The following is a 15,069-nucleotide window of genomic DNA, read 5'->3' as shown; positions in this document are numbered from 1 at the left end:
TTTCTCACTGCGAGTGATAAATAATAACAGCAAAAAAACACCCCACAGACACACAACAGACATCAAAAGCCGCGAGAAGATTGGCAAATAGAGAGATCTGAAGGGAGCAAAGAGGAGGCCTGGTTGGGAGTCGGTTCACGTCGCCCTGACTTCTGCTGCTTCCCATTAATTTCAACCGCCATCGCAGGTACAGAACAACGGCGACAGCTAATTACTCTCCCTTTCCCCTTCCTGCCCGTGTGCTTGCAGCAAAACAAAGCCTGTAAATTCCCAAACTCTCCCCTCCCCATCCCAGAGCTGTCCAGGAAGCTGCAGAGGTGTGTGGGCGGGGGTGTTGAGGTGGGATGTGCACCAGAGCTGTTTGCTGCTCCAGCCTGGCACTGGGATGCTGTGCCAGCAAATGGGCTGGCAGGGGCTGGCAGTGCCTCAGGGGAGGGGAGAGAAAAGGTTAATGTGGTCCCCTGCCACCCTTGGGACACCAGGGAGCCTCTTTGGGCTTCCAGCCCTATGTTCATGGTGCTAAAGCAGATGGGGACACATCCATGGAAGCGCTGCTGAGGAGCTCAGGTCCCCTTTGAGCCTTTTCCAAGTGGAGGATGCTGCACTGGCAACACCCAGGGAGGTTTTAGTGGGCTGAGCTGCTCCTCAGCTCCAAAGGGAACCTCAGCTGACAGAGGTGGGATGAACCTGACAGAGGTGGGATAAACCCAGGCCAGATGGGTTTATCCCACCTTAGGGGCTTATGGGTATAAGACCCTACAGAAGCTGTAGGATGTGTCTGTGCAAAGCTTGCTGTATATGGAAGGGGGGAAAACATCCAAAGAGCAAACCCCTGCTGCCAGAGGGTTAATTCACCCTGTGCCAGAACCCCCTGCTCAGGATCACTGTGACACCTTACCAGCCTCTGCCCTCCCCTTGCTTTTAGTGCCACTGGCCTGTTCTGTGTCCAAAGTGAGTGACAGCCCAAGTGACACTGTGGGCACACAAACCTCCGTGGGGAAATGCTGATCCTCAGCAGGAAACTGCTGCCAGCAAGGGAAAGGGGCTGGCATTTCAGCTCCAGCCTCCTCAGCTGGGGAAGGAGCAGAGGAGCTGTGCCTCCAGCCCTGCCCCAGCCCTGCCTGCCTCCCAACATCAGGAGATGCCAGCAGGTTTTAGAGAAGAGGGGTTCTTGCTTGGAAAATGCCACTGAGGCCAAAGATTTTGTGAAAATCTGTCAGTTTTGAGAAAATGCCATTACCCCTCTGCCTTCAGAAGAGAAGACAAGGTGCAGGCTGTAACTTTCCACTCTGGCTCTGGGAGTGGATTGCTCTGAGGTCTCTTTTCCAACCAAGTTTTTCTTGCATTAAAATCGACCTGTGTGTGATTATATAAGCGAGAATGAAGAAAACTTCCTAAGGAAAAAGCAGCTCAATTTAATCAAAACTACGTTCTCTGTAGGGGCAGAGGGGCCTTTTCATCTCTTGGGAAATTGTGTTGAATTTTGTTTCTTTTCCCTTGCCCTCCTAACTAAGAGAATAGGGGTCTGGGCTTAAAATCTTGGGTCAGCAGGACCACAGAGGTGGTTTAGTGGCTTCATCCTGACAAAGAGCCCGGTTCACGGATGCTTCCCAAGGGAACATCTATGGGTGGGATACTGGACCTCATGTGCTTTTCCCAGGGAAAAAAAACCCAGGATGCAACCCCAATGCAAAACCTTTGGCTCCTCAAAAACTCCAGCAAGGTGAAGCTTGCTGCTGTGTTGGTGGCAGGGATGGCCCTGCAAAGCTGGCTGTAGATTTATGGCCACAAAAGGGGATTTAGGTTGTTTAAACATTCTTCCTTTCTGTTCAGAGTTATTTACTGACAAACATATTGTTTGTTTATTTTTAATCCCCCCAGGGGGGGGGATTAAAAATAAATATTGTCTGAAGATCTGGGATCTCTGTCCAAGCATGAGGGAAGCCATAGGAGACACATCAGAGTGGTCCTTGCCCAAGGAGGGGAAAAATAATCATGTTTCCTGTTGATTTTTTAAGGCAGAATTAAGTTCATTTTCACCAGTGGTGGGGTCCTGGGGATGGCACCAAGCTCATGTTCTCCTTCTCAAACCTCCAGATGTCCCAGGCCTGGAGTGTTGCAGTTCCCATCCTTCTCTCCTGGCCAGTGTCAAGGTGCGGGGGGCTCCTTGTTTGGCTGACCCACTCCAGAGGGCTCCAAGCTTGAGTGCTGGAACATCTGCCAATTTTACATAGTGAAGAGCTTTGGGATCTTGTGGAAGGGAAACAAATCCCCCCTTCATCAATCAGAGCCTTTAAGCAGAAGGAAGCCCCAGCGAGCACTGCTGAGTCCTGTTTGCTTGTCACAGTGGTAGGGAAAAAGCCTTGTGCGAAGTTTACATGCTAAGGGAACTCAAGAAATGAAAAATCCAAAGTGATTGAATTTGTCATGCCTCTTTTTTTCCCTGCCCCGAACCCTTTTTATGGGAAAGCACAGCCTGAAAAAACATGCAATTAGTTTTAAGAGTAAAGTCTATCATTAAATGAATCCCAAAGCCATTTGAAGCAAAGTAGAATCATGAAGGCTCAGGGGACAGGAAGGGTGACAAGACCTGTGGCCTCAGGATGGGTGAGAAGGGAGGAAGAGGGCAGAGGGGGGACAGCAAAAACCTGTTCTACCGAGATGGCAGCAAAGACGGGAGAGGAGTGTTGGATCCACCTCTGCTTGGTGGAGAATATCAGCTCAGCTTGGCTTGGGCATAGATCCCAAGGGTGGAAACAGCCAAGGGAAATCACAGAATGCCATAACAGTTTGGGCTGGAGGGGCCTTAAAGCTCTTCTTGTTCCACCCCTGCCATGGCAGGGACAACTTCCCCTGTCCCAGGTGCTCCCAGCCCTGTCCAGCCTGGCCTTGGGCACTGCCAGGGATCCAGGGGCAGCCCCAGCTGCTCTGGGCACCCTGTGCCAGGGCCTGCCCACCCTCACAGGGAACAATTCCCAATTCCCAATCTCCCATCCAGCCCTGCCCTCTGGCAGTGGGAGCCATTCCTCTTTTCCATAGTCCCTGTCCAAGGAAGTGGAAACCCTGGACTGGAGCCTTCCAGGCTGCTCCAGTGCACAAGGGATCAGCCCAGCTGGGATCAGGGATGATGTGGAAGGTCCCTTTGTTGGGTTTTGCCAGGGTTTTGCCCATGTCTGCTTCCTTGACCAGAGATGGTTGTTTTGCCTTGTACCAGAATCAGTCCTGGGGTAAGAACCACGTGGGTCCTTCACCCAGCCTGCCATGCACTTTGTTTTCCTTCTAGCTATAAATATGAAACCAGGGCTATTTGTATCTTTGACATTAATTGACTTCTTGAATTAATAACTCTTCTGTGTAACCAGGAACACAATTATAGCTTTGTTGTGCTGGTATCCAGCTGGAAGGGATAGATCCTACCCAGAAACTTGATTGTACTAATTAAGCTGCACGAGCCTAACAGGAGGAAGGTCATGGTACCTGTCCCCAGAGGTGCCTCCTGTTATTATCCATGGATGGTTCTGCAGAGGTAGGATGGATGGCGAGCCTGTGTGTGCATGCTCAGCCCTTCCAGGCAGGAGGGGTGAGTGGCTGATGGATGAGGCAGGACAGGGCTGTACCTGCTACACAAAGCTCTTTTCTCCCAAAGTGTGCTGACAGCCTGTCCTGCTTCCCAGAGCCATATTTTATCTGCTTAGACAAAAAAAACTGTGATAGGAGGGGTGTTTGCTGATGCAGGAGACCTCACACCTGTGGGGACCCGGAACATCCCTCTGGCAGTCCAGGACGGCCAAGACCCTGCCAGGGGGCTCAGAGACCCTGGCACGGAGCCCAAAGCACCTGTGGGTTTGATTATGACCCATGGAGCAAATTATCAACCTTAGATGAAGATCAGCAAGCCACGACAAATTAAGTACAATGATAATGAATTTATCACAAGGTGGAAAAGTAGATTTTAGGGTTTTTGGTATGGGGAGGTTCAGGGGGCAAGATGGAGGAATCTGGGTGTGTCCAGCCTTTCTCCTTCTTCTTCTTGGCCTCCATCTTCTGCTGTGATGGTGGCACTTCTAGATTGGTTTACAGTAGAAGCTCACTGTCTAACATAGGTATTGGGAAGTAATTGTAAACATTGTACAGGTAGATTTTAGTATAAAGACATAACACTGCCCCAGGGGAGGCAGAGTGCCTGGAACTGTCCTGCTGGATGGACCTCAGCAGGGCAGGGGAAAATTATTTATAAATAAGATACAATAAACAACCTTGAGACCGAGAAATGAAGAGCTCTGACTCCTTCTTCAAGCGCTGGGCTGGGGAAAGAGACTTTTAACGTTCTCGGGGTTGCAGTGACCAGAAAGGCCCTGAGACACACCCAAAGCCAAGGGCTCATGGCACAGCATCTGCTCTCCTGCCCATCAGTCCCTGAGTCTGCACTCACAGAATCACAGAATCTCCTGAGCTGGATGCACCCACAGGGATCATCAAGTCCAGCACGGTCCCTGCACAGACGCCCCCAAGTCCCACCCTGGGCATCCCTGGCAGTGCTGCCCAAACCCTCCTGGAGCTCTGGCAGCCTCGGGGCTGTGCCCATTCCCTGGGCAGCCTGGGCAGTGCCAGCACCCTCTGGGGGAAGAGCCTTTCCTGAAATCCAACCTAGACCTCTCCTGGCACAGCTCCAGCTGTTCTTTCAGGTCACCAGAGAGAAGAGAGGACCCAGAGGGGCTCAGGGCTGGCAGGGACCCCATGCACTGCCTGCACCCCAGATCTCCCTCAGCAAAACCAGACACATTTCCTGCTGCTCCACATCTCCTCAAGCACCTGTGCCCTGCTCTGAGCTCACCCTGGCCTGTGCAGGGGCACTGCAGACTGTGTCCTGCAGATGTGACCCCCTCACCCAGGAGAATGTCCCACTCAAAGAGATCCCATGGAGATCCCATCCCATGTGTCCCCTCACACCTCTGGCACCTGCACCTCTGCTCTGGCCCCTCCTGGGCTCAGCTCCACCATGTTGGGCACAGAGAGGCCTGTGGTGGTTGCTTAAGGGTTACACGGAGATGGTGACAGAGCTGCTCTGTTCAAATCATAAAAGAGTGTGCAAAAAAAGGGAGACGAATTCTCCCATAATAGGCTTTTCACTCGGTGTGCATTGCTCCCAGTGTCCCCAAAGAGATGGCTCTGCCAGCTCAGTGCCAGGCCTCTTAATCCACTCCAGGTGCCCATGAATCCCTGACTGGAAAGCTGTAGAAGGCAGCGGACACCTGGTGAGTGGCAGAAGAGGAGCCTCTCCATGTGCAACAGCACCATTGAGGCCAGAGTGGCACCAGAGAGCACAGAATGGGGACAGGGACCCTGCCACAGCAGGGAGGGGGGCTGGCTCCAGCCATGGTTACAGGGGCAGCAGAGGCCCTGGGGATGAGCCACAATAACCCAAGCTATTATCTCATTTTATCTGCCCAGTTATGTCAGCACCAAGGGGGGAGAAACACAGGAGGAGGAGGTGGAAGGGTCACCAGAAACCACAGCCAGGGGTGCTGAGCTCTTTTGGGTCACCTGGACGGGAAGGCGAGATGCTCTCAGCAGAGGGCTGCACTGAGGGGTGCCAGCTCACCTGTACTGGGTGACAGCAGGGTTGGCCTTGGCAGAGCAGTGGAACTTCACAGTGTTGTCCTCCAGCACCGGCTGCGGCTCCACGGACAGGTTCACCAGGGGAGGGTCTGCAAAGAGAGACAGGATATGAGACACCCAGGACAGCTGGGACACCCCCTGCCCGCTGCCTGCCAGCTCCTCAGGCTGTCAGAAACCCGGCAAAAGCACTGAGACTCCCTGGAGCTGTGATATCACAGAATCCCAGAGTGGGTTGGATTGGAAGGGACCTTAAAGATCACCCAGTTCCATCCCCTACTGTGACCGTGTTCTGAGGATGAGGGGAGAGATGTGGATCTGGCTCCATGTTTCAGAAGGCTTGTTTTATTATTTTAGGATATATATTACATTAAAACTATACTAAAAGAATAGAAGAAAGGATTTCATCAGAAGGCTGGCTAAGAATAGAATAGGAAAGAATGATAACAAAGGTTTGTGGCTCAGCTCTCTGTCCAAGCCAGCTGACTGTGATTGGCCATTAATTAGAAACAACCAACATGAGAGCAATCACAGATGCACCTGTTGCATTTCACAGCAGCAGATAACCATTGTTTGCATTTTGTTCCTGAGGTCTCTCAGCCTCTCAGGAGGAAAAATCCTAAGGAAAGGATTTTCCATAAAAGATGTCTGTGACACCCTACCATGGGCAGCGACACCTTCCACTAAACCGAGCTGCTTCAAGTCTTGCCCAGCCTGGCTTTGAACACTTCCAGCTTCTCTGGAAAACCTTTTCAGGGCCTCATCACCCTCACAGGGGAGAATTTCTTCCTGAGATCTCATCTAACCCTGTCCTCTGGCAGTGGAAGCCATTTTTCAGTTTAAAGCCATATAAGGTTTGTCAGACAAGCTGATGCCACGAACGCTGCTCTTCTCTTGAAGGGCTTCAGCAAATAAGACAGGAAGAAGAGCCACAGACACCATTTGATGTAACATTTCACTTGGAAAATGTGACTGCTGGCTCTGATTCTCATTTAAGGACATAAACTCGCCTGCTTTGAGACACTCCAGTTTAATATCTTGCTGTATAACAATGATTTTTTGTCTATCCTCTAACTTTAAAGTGGCATTTCTGCTCTTTCATCAGCCTAATCATCTCTGCCAAGGCCTTACTGGTGTCACAGGCTCTCCAGTCTTCCAGCTGCTCCTCAGTTTCTCTCCTCCTTTTTACATGAGAAGCATCTAAATGCTTTAGCAGCAAATAAAATTTAGGAAAGAACCAATAAAAGCAAGCAGGAAATGGGTGAAATGTTCAGATGCAGAATAGCCAGAGTTGTGTTAATTTTTTTCTGATGACTGAGGCCTTCAGCTTTAGGTTTTAAGCATGGGACCTTATTTGAGGGCAAAAAGCAGAAAGAAATGACTTTGTGGAGGGTTTTGTTGGTGCCTGGAGAACCAGCTGTCCCATGGCAGAGGGACTTGGAGCTCATTGACCCAGGTGAGGGGCTCTCCTGCCCTTGAGGTGGGAGTCTGCTGCACACATGCAAAAACACATCCTAAAACAGGACATGTAATGTGTTCAGCATTCCCTGCTGCCTCTCTCCTCTTCCAAGTGCTCCAGCAATGCCTCTCCCAGCTGGAAAATGGAGAAAGGCTGCAGGTGACAGAGCAGGGGGCAGAGAAGCTGGGTGGTACCCCCTGGTCCAGGGCACCTCCTGTCACAGACATCCTTTATGAAAAATCCTTTCCTTAGAATTTTTCCTCCTGAGAAGCTGAAAGGCCCCAGGAACAAAATGTAAGCAATGATTATCTGCTGCTGTGGAATGCAACAGGTGCATCTGTGATTGGTCTCATGTGGTTGTTTCTAATTAATGGCCAATCACAGTCAGCTGTCCAGACTGTCTTGGTCAGTCACAGGATTTTGTTATCATTCATTTTCTATTCTTAGCCAGCCTTCTGATGAAATCCTTCCTTCTATTCTTTTAGTATAGTTTTAATGTAATATATATCCTAAAATAATAAAACAAGCCTTCTGAAACACGGAGTCATATCCTCGTCTCTTCCCTCATCCTGAGACCCCTGTGAACACCACCACAACCTCCCTTGGCCTCAGGTGTGCTGGGGCATCCCAGAGCCCTGGGCTGGCTGTGGGGTCAGCACTGGACACTTGGAAGAGGAGAGAGGCAGCAGGGAAAGCTGAACATGTAACATGTCCTGTTTTAGGATGTGTTTTTGCATGTGTGCAGCAGACTCCCACCTCAAGGGCAGGAGAGCCCCTCAGATGGGTGACGAGCCCCAAGTCCCTCTGCCATGGGACAGCTGGTCTCCAGGCACCAAAAAAACCCTCCACAAGGCCATTTCTTTCTGCTTTTTGCCCCCAAATAAGGTCCCGTGCTTAAAACCTAAATCTGAAGGCCTCAGTCATCAGAAAAAAATTAAAACAGCTCTGGATATTCTGCATCTGAACATTTCACCCATTTCCTGCTTGCTTTTATCGGTTCTTTCCTAAATTTTGCTGTGGGGCCACGGCTCCAGCTATGCCCAAGGGGTGTCCTGGTTTTCCAGGGATGGTTTTTCCCTGCTGGCCTCTCCCTCCAGCACCCTCAGGTCAGGTCCTGCTGGGGTGACCTGCTCGGTGCCTTTGCTGGAGGGTGTGGACTCCAACTGGGCAAACTGGTGTGGGGACGGCCTGCACAGCAAGGCTGGGTTATTCCAGCCCTGCGAGGAGCCAGGACAGCTCGGGGACACAGCAGAGGGTCGGAGGTGGCCTGGGCAGTGACCTGGGCTGGGCAGGAGGGGAGAAGCAAAGGCAGAGTCCCGGCAGAGCTCCAGAGCCTCCTTCTCCTCCGCCCCGCGGTATTTACCCAGCCGGAGCCTGGCTTTGTTGTGAGCAAAGCCACCTGCCTTCCTGATGGGAAATTATGACGGGGAAATTATAGGTATTTTCAATTTACCCTAATTTCATTTTAAAATGTGCAATTCAAATGACAATAAAGATGGGCGCAGTTGGGAATATAAATGAGCTTCCCTGACACAGCAGCCCAGAGATGTATAGCGGGCTCCTAATTCATTCCCAGGCATCCTGACACTTCCCTATTGTTAGACAACAACAGCTAATCACCTTCCTTTGTTAAGTATGAATCACACTTCTCTTTAGTAGCTTCCCCATTGTTTGATGGGTTAGGAGCTGTGCCTACGATTTACAGAGAGGAACCTCTTTGTATTAAAATGAGCCCAGCTCCCTCCTGCACTCAAAATAATAAAAAAAAATAAAATTAAAAAGACAAAAAAAAAAAGGCAAAGGAAATGAATTAAAGTCTTTGATCTCTCCTTTCAGAAATGGGATTGGGCTTTCGAGTATTGTGGGTGCTGAGATAGTGTGGGTTGCCTGTGCCACTGTGTTTCAGGGCATTTTAAAGGGAAAAAAGACACAAATTGTAACTCATCAGGATGTAATTCCACTCAGTTACAATTATAATTCCTGCCTGGCTTCTTGTAATGAATTTGAATGATGGAATGAGATAGAGCCAGCCCACAGGCGGCGGGAGGAGAGGGTGTGAGTGCTGGTGCAGGTGCTGTGGGGACGGGAACTGAGACAGGTACCAGGGCCAGCATCACTCCTGAGCAGCCCTGAAGCCCGGGAGGCACCTTGGCAAACCCCTCAGCTCCCCCTGAGCACCTTGGCAAACCCCTCAGCTCCCACTGTTCCCACTGAGCACCTCAGGAACGGCTGCAGGCTGAGCTCCATGGGCTGCAGGTGCTGTGCTGGCCCTTGCCCTGCTGGTGCAGATCCCTCTCTGTGCTCCTCTCCCTCTGGACAAGCCCTTCCCAACCTCTTCACTAAGGCTGAGGTGCCACTTCAGCCCTGGGCTTTCCACTCCCCAGTGGGAAGCACAAAAGGGAATCAAACACTGCAAAGCTCCAAGGATAAACCCAGCAGGAGACCTTCCAGCACAGCGATGTGCCCCTCATCACCCTCCACTCTCCTTCTCCTCCTCCCACCTCCTCCAGAAACATACAGATGCAGCCAAATCCCTTCTTGCCATGACAAAAAAAGGTGTAAAAATGAGCATCTGCACATGTGTGTGCAGAGGCTTGGAGCAATGGCTTTGGATAAGCAATAACCTTGCTCCTCCCCATCCCAGCACGCTGGGTGTGCATTTCCATGGAGCCACTGGGCTCCTGCGGTATAAATAGTTTATGGCATATCAAACTATTAAACATGATTTTAATCCCACTTGTGATGTTCGACGCATAACTCACAGGAGGCTGACTTTGATGTGGCTGGTGGAACGGAAATCACATTGAACAGATGTTCCAGCTGGAGCTGCTTAGTGTTTCCATTACAGAGCCTGCACTGGGGTTTTTTCCTGCTCTTTCTACCAAGCCCCCCTTTTTTTATATATTTGGGAGGGAGGGTTTTATGACTCAGCTCCTTCATTGCTGCTATCATGGTCAGGCATGAGATTGATGGGACCCCAACTTCAATTTTCCATCAGCTGAAAGAGGATAATCTCTCCCACCACACACACACCCTTCCTGGGGATAACCTCCATACTGGTGTTTCTCTGCTGCCTGTGAGCATTGCTGATGCTCTTTTGAGTTGCAGAAGAAAATGAAAGAAAGCGGTAGGAGTGATTTACCAGGCTGCTGCTTCCTGGGAAGTATTATTTTTGGTTCCCTTGGATTTTTTTGCAAGGCCACCTCTCAAGCCATGCAGCTGGGTGATGTTTGCTATGGTGTGAATTCAACCTGCACTGCTGGAGCTGGAGGGGTCCAGGGGGATGCTGCAGCTCATGCCAGGCTGGGAAGAGCTCCCCAGCCAACAGCTGCTGCTTGCTTTTCCTTATTCCTCCAGAAACCACATCTTTCTCTCCCTGAGGTGCTGCTTCTCTGCTAGAAATTGGAAAAAGACCCATGAGCAGGACTTCACAGAATATTTTTTTCCCTAATTCCCTAGGGAAAAAATGAGTGGTCCAGATAATTTTTGCTTTTTTTCACTTTTAGCTCTTTGCAAAGTGAATGCAGCTGGTTGTCTACAAGGCTGGGAGTGAGACCTCATGAGCTAAAGCTGGGTTAATAGTTTCACTTGATGATCTTAGAAGTCCTTCCCAACCTTAACAATGCCATGATTCAGTTACTAGATGCAGCTAGAGCAGGCTTTTGCATCCAGGTCAAAATCCACCCCACCTCAGCTTGGTTAATCCATCTTAGTATTTTTCTCTCCCATCACCCATCCAGCTTTGGAAAATTGATATCCTCATTAGCCACCATTAAAAACAACATACTTTTAATAGCTGGGTAGAATATTACTGTTATTATATTCACAGCATGGAGAATTTAATAGCTCAGAGTGGAAATTGGTGTTCTTTATTGGGTTTTTCTCTTTCCCAAGCAGATTCCATGCGGCTCGGGGATTCAGCTCACGTCTCCAGCCCACACTGTACTGCCCTGGTGTAATGATGTCTCTGCTCCATGTTGTTTGTGTGAGTGTGTCTCCAGCTATTGTAGCTGTTTGCTGGCTGTGAAATAACCCAAGCTATTATCTCATTTTATCTGCCCAGTTCTGTCAGGACACGCAGGCAGCAACCCAAGAGCCTGGTAATCTTCCGGCAGCAAAATCTGGAAGTCTTAAATGGTGAATTTTCTGCTGTGCTCGAGTTTGTTCAGTTGAGTTTGCCAGTTTTAATTGGTCTCTGGAAAGCAGCTAGCATGCTAATATTGAACATCCTGCTTTTGCAAGTTGTGGGTAAATACAGCTGCAGAAACTGGGTGTGTGAATGGAGCGTGGCTGGAAGGGGTTGGGAGGAGCCCAAGAGCAATGGCTGCTGCAGAGGAGAGAAGAGGCCTGTGAAATGTGAATTTTGGAAGATGGCAGATTTTGCTTTGTGGATTTACAGTAAGGGTGAATGATACAGTTCTGACCACAGCCCTGTCCCCTGAGGTGGTGACTGGCTCTGTGTCATGGGAGGGACACTGTCCTGATCAGGTGTCTCACAAAAAATGTATCATTGAACTGCCTGTAAGTCTGGAAACTCGAGATTCTGCACCAGAAATCCTAACAGGACTTATCTCTGCTACTGGCCATGCCCAGAGGTGTTGCTTGCTCACCCAAAACCTTTGTGATCCATCCCTGCTCCAAAGACCCCTGAGGGCCTGGGTCAGGGCAGAACTGGGCCACCCAGAGCATGGCAGCTGGTGCTGCTTTGCCCAGATCCATGGACACACGGGAAGCAGGATATCTCTGTAGTGTGGGTGCTCCTCAGGGAGCTCAGGGGTCATTAAATCTCCTGGCTGTGACTTTGCTCTGTGATACTCCAGTGTCCCAGATTGCAAGGCAAGATGTATTCTATTTGCCATCTGTAGGGCAGTTATATTCTGTTACGTGGGCTGTTTTCCTTATCTTTTCCACACCCACTCCTCCCTCAGGAGGGGACACCTGCTGATAACAACTATTGAATGTCACTGCATGGCTGATAAGAACTACAGCATCCCATTGGGAGATGTGAGCCCAGAGATGTGAGCCCAGAGGGAGGAGCCAAGCATTGCTACCCAGATATAATCCAGAGGTTTTGAGACACCAGCAGAGTTTCTCCACTGGATTCCCCAGAGGAACAGCAGCTGCCTCTTCCACTGGATCTTCAGAGGCAGAGACTGCACCTTTCTCCAGGATCCCTGCTCCAGCAGAGCCAGCCCTGACACTGCAGGAGGGCTGAGCCACAATTCCAATGGCACTGCTGCCAACACCCTGACCCACAGGGTGTCAGGTTGGGTTCTGACTCTGTCAGTGTTGTTTTGGTTTACTGCATTGTTTATTTTATCCTTTTATTTTCTTCCCTATTAAAGAACTGTTATTTCTTGCTCCCATATTTTTTGCCTGAGAGCCCCTTAATTTAAAATTTATAGCAATTCTGAGGGGTGTGGAGGGTTTACATTCTCCATTTCAGGGGAGGCTCCTGCCTTCCTAAACAAGCTCCTGTCTTTCCAAACCATGACATCCAGTATCCCAGTAAAGATAAACCCCCAGTTGCATCATGCTGCTCCTGCCTGGAGTCAGAGCCCTGGCTGGAGAGGGCAGAGAGGCCAGGGTGTCCCAGCAGCCAGGGGTGGCTCAGCCAGCTGTGTACTCACGCTGGATGTCAATGGTGACAGAGGTCTCCTTCCCGCTGGGAATGGCTTTGTTGGTGGCTCGGCACACGATGCTCTCCCCGTTCTCGATGTCGGACGGCGCGATGAACAGAGTGCTCATGATGCTCTCCCTCTTGCCGTCACGGAGGAGTGTCTGCCAGGGAAAACAGGGAGGAGGAAAGTGTTGGAAATGAATTCATAGCAAACTCTCAAAGCCTGACAGAACGCTCACATCTGTATGCAAACCTTGAGATAAAAAATGTTGACTTAGAAATGCCATGGACTAGGACAGATATTGTTGAGAGAGAAATGGAATTAGAAACAAGTTTCAAAGGGTGGCCTTGCAAATAAAACTAGATACTGTGGAGAAATAGAACCATGAAAGATGCACTGTAATGAGGCCCACAAGGGGTAATTTTAGATGATTTGCCTTAAGGCATTTACAGCATGGTGTGGTTAAAGCTGATAGGCCAAGAAACACTTATAGTGTTTTGTAATTGGGAAATAGTCGGCTTCTGATTGTGATGGTGAGAATTATAACATCTATATTGTTTCACCCTTCACATGAGACTGAAAATGGAATAAAAGTTTTTAAAACGCCTCTCAGTTGCCCCATCTCTGGGTCAGAAAAAAGGGCCTAATCTGACAGAAAGGACTTTCCTGCTGGAGAGGGGCCCTTTCCCCATCCCCAGGCTCAATAAGAGCTTCTCAGCCAAGCAGCTTCCTGCAATAACAATTCCTATGGCTGGAATCTGCCAAAAGCCTCAGGGGGAATAACAAAGATAAATTTCACTGCACTTCCCTGGGAATTGGGCACTTAACTTCCATCTGCTTCCCTGCAGCCCTGCTGTGCCTAGGCCAGGGAGGAAAGCTCCAGTGAGACACCTCACCCACCAGCCCAGCAAAGAGGGAGCCAGAGGCAAATGGCTTTGTGACCCTGCTGTCATCTTCTGCCAGGTGAGTGCACAAAGCTGCCTGGGCACTTCCCACAGCATTGAGGTGATGCCAGCTGCCAGCAGCACTGACAGACCCTGGCCATGGATCCTTGGCTGCTGTGCTGTGGTCTGGCCCAGCCCATGGTAAATCATCACCTCTCAGGTGTTTACTGATGGGAGCCAGAGATCAAACCCTGGGGTGTCTTAGGCTGGAAATGGGGCTGTGTGTTCTATTCACCATCTGTCAGAGGTGGGGCAGTTCTCTGCTGTTCACTGGGCAGTTTTCTTTATCCCTCCCATAGCAAATCCTCCCTCCAGGAGATCTCTGCTCTTCATGGGCCATTAATTATTAATTCTCTTCTGTTCATGGGCCATTAGTTATTAATTCTCTGCTGTCCATGGCCAGTGAGTGTCCCTGCATGGCTGATCCAATCCCAGCATCCCATGGGGAGATGCTCCGCCCAGGGGAGGAGCCAAGCATTCCTCCCTGGATCCAATCTGAGCTTTGGGACACCCCAGCAGCCTCTGCCCCCTGCATTGCCAGAGGAGCAGCTTTGTGCTGCCCTGCATGGCCAGAGGGAGCCCAGGCCCATCTGCAGCAGCCCTGGAGCTGCAGAGGAAAACTCCCCCCTTGTGCAGGATCCCTGCTGCAGCAGAGCCACAGCTGGCACTGCAGGAGGGCTGAGCCCCCATGGGATGGGGCTGGGACACCACCCTGACACACAGGGAGACAGGGCCTGTTATGACTCTTGTCAGTGGTTTGTTTTGTATTACGCATTTTTATTTTATTTTAATTTTCTTCCCTAATAAAGAACTGTTATTCCTACTCCCATATCTCTCCCTGAAAGCCCTTTAATTTCCAAATTATAATAATTCAGAGGGAGGAGGTTTATATTTTCCATTTCATTGGAGGCTCCTGCCTTCTTTAGCTGACACCTGTCTGTTCAAACCAAGACAGGTGGTTACCAGCTCTGCCTGCTCAGCCTTGGCACCGTGCTTCTTCCCTGGATTTATCTGAATTCAGCTGTGGTGCCCTGCTGTGCCTCTTTTGGGAGCACAGGAGCCTGGGAGAGCTTCCTTACCACCCCCTAATCCTCCTGCATGTTCTTACAGGAGGTCACGTCACCCCGTAACCCTGACTTTGATCAGCTGAGCCCTCAGAGCTCTCAAGATGTTGTGTGCTTTTCAGCCTTTGAATCGTTCTCTGATCTCTGACCTCTCTCTGGTTTATCCACTGTGGATTTTTGACCCTGCCAGGCAGTTTTTCCTTCTAAATCTTTATCCTTCAAGTTTGTTCCTCACAGTGTAAGACAGGGCTTTACTGGGAGATAACAGATGTCAGAAAGATGTGTGCATGTGGCACTTGGGGACATGGTTTAGTGGTGGCCTTGGCAGTGCTGAGGGAATGGTTGGACTTGATTTTGGAGAGCTT

At 50.1% G+C, this 15,069-nt stretch overlaps 1 protein-coding gene across 3 annotated transcripts in view; it reads right to left on the bottom strand.

Moving 5' to 3' along the window:
• The window catches only part of KIRREL3 (kirre like nephrin family adhesion molecule 3), a 413,001-nt gene that overhangs the window by 47,910 nt on the left and 350,022 nt on the right, over window positions 1-15,069 (bottom strand). For all 3 annotated transcript variants that reach the window (XM_059488439.1, XM_059488440.1, XM_059488441.1), the window contains 2 exons: window positions 12,706-12,856; window positions 5,603-5,708 (listed from right to left, as the gene is read on the bottom strand). In XM_059488439.1, the coding sequence (XP_059344422.1) occupies window positions 5,603-5,708; window positions 12,706-12,856 (257 nt within the window). The remainder of the gene's footprint in view (window positions 1-5,602; window positions 5,709-12,705; window positions 12,857-15,069) is intronic.

The sequence above is a fragment of the Ammospiza nelsoni genome, chromosome 24, assembly GCF_027579445.1.
Source record: "Ammospiza nelsoni isolate bAmmNel1 chromosome 24, bAmmNel1.pri, whole genome shotgun sequence".
NCBI classification, from domain to species: Eukaryota; Metazoa; Chordata; class Aves; order Passeriformes; family Passerellidae; genus Ammospiza; species Ammospiza nelsoni.
The sequence above is the reverse complement of the archived record's forward strand: the minus strand, read 5'-3'. Positions and strand labels throughout refer to the sequence as shown.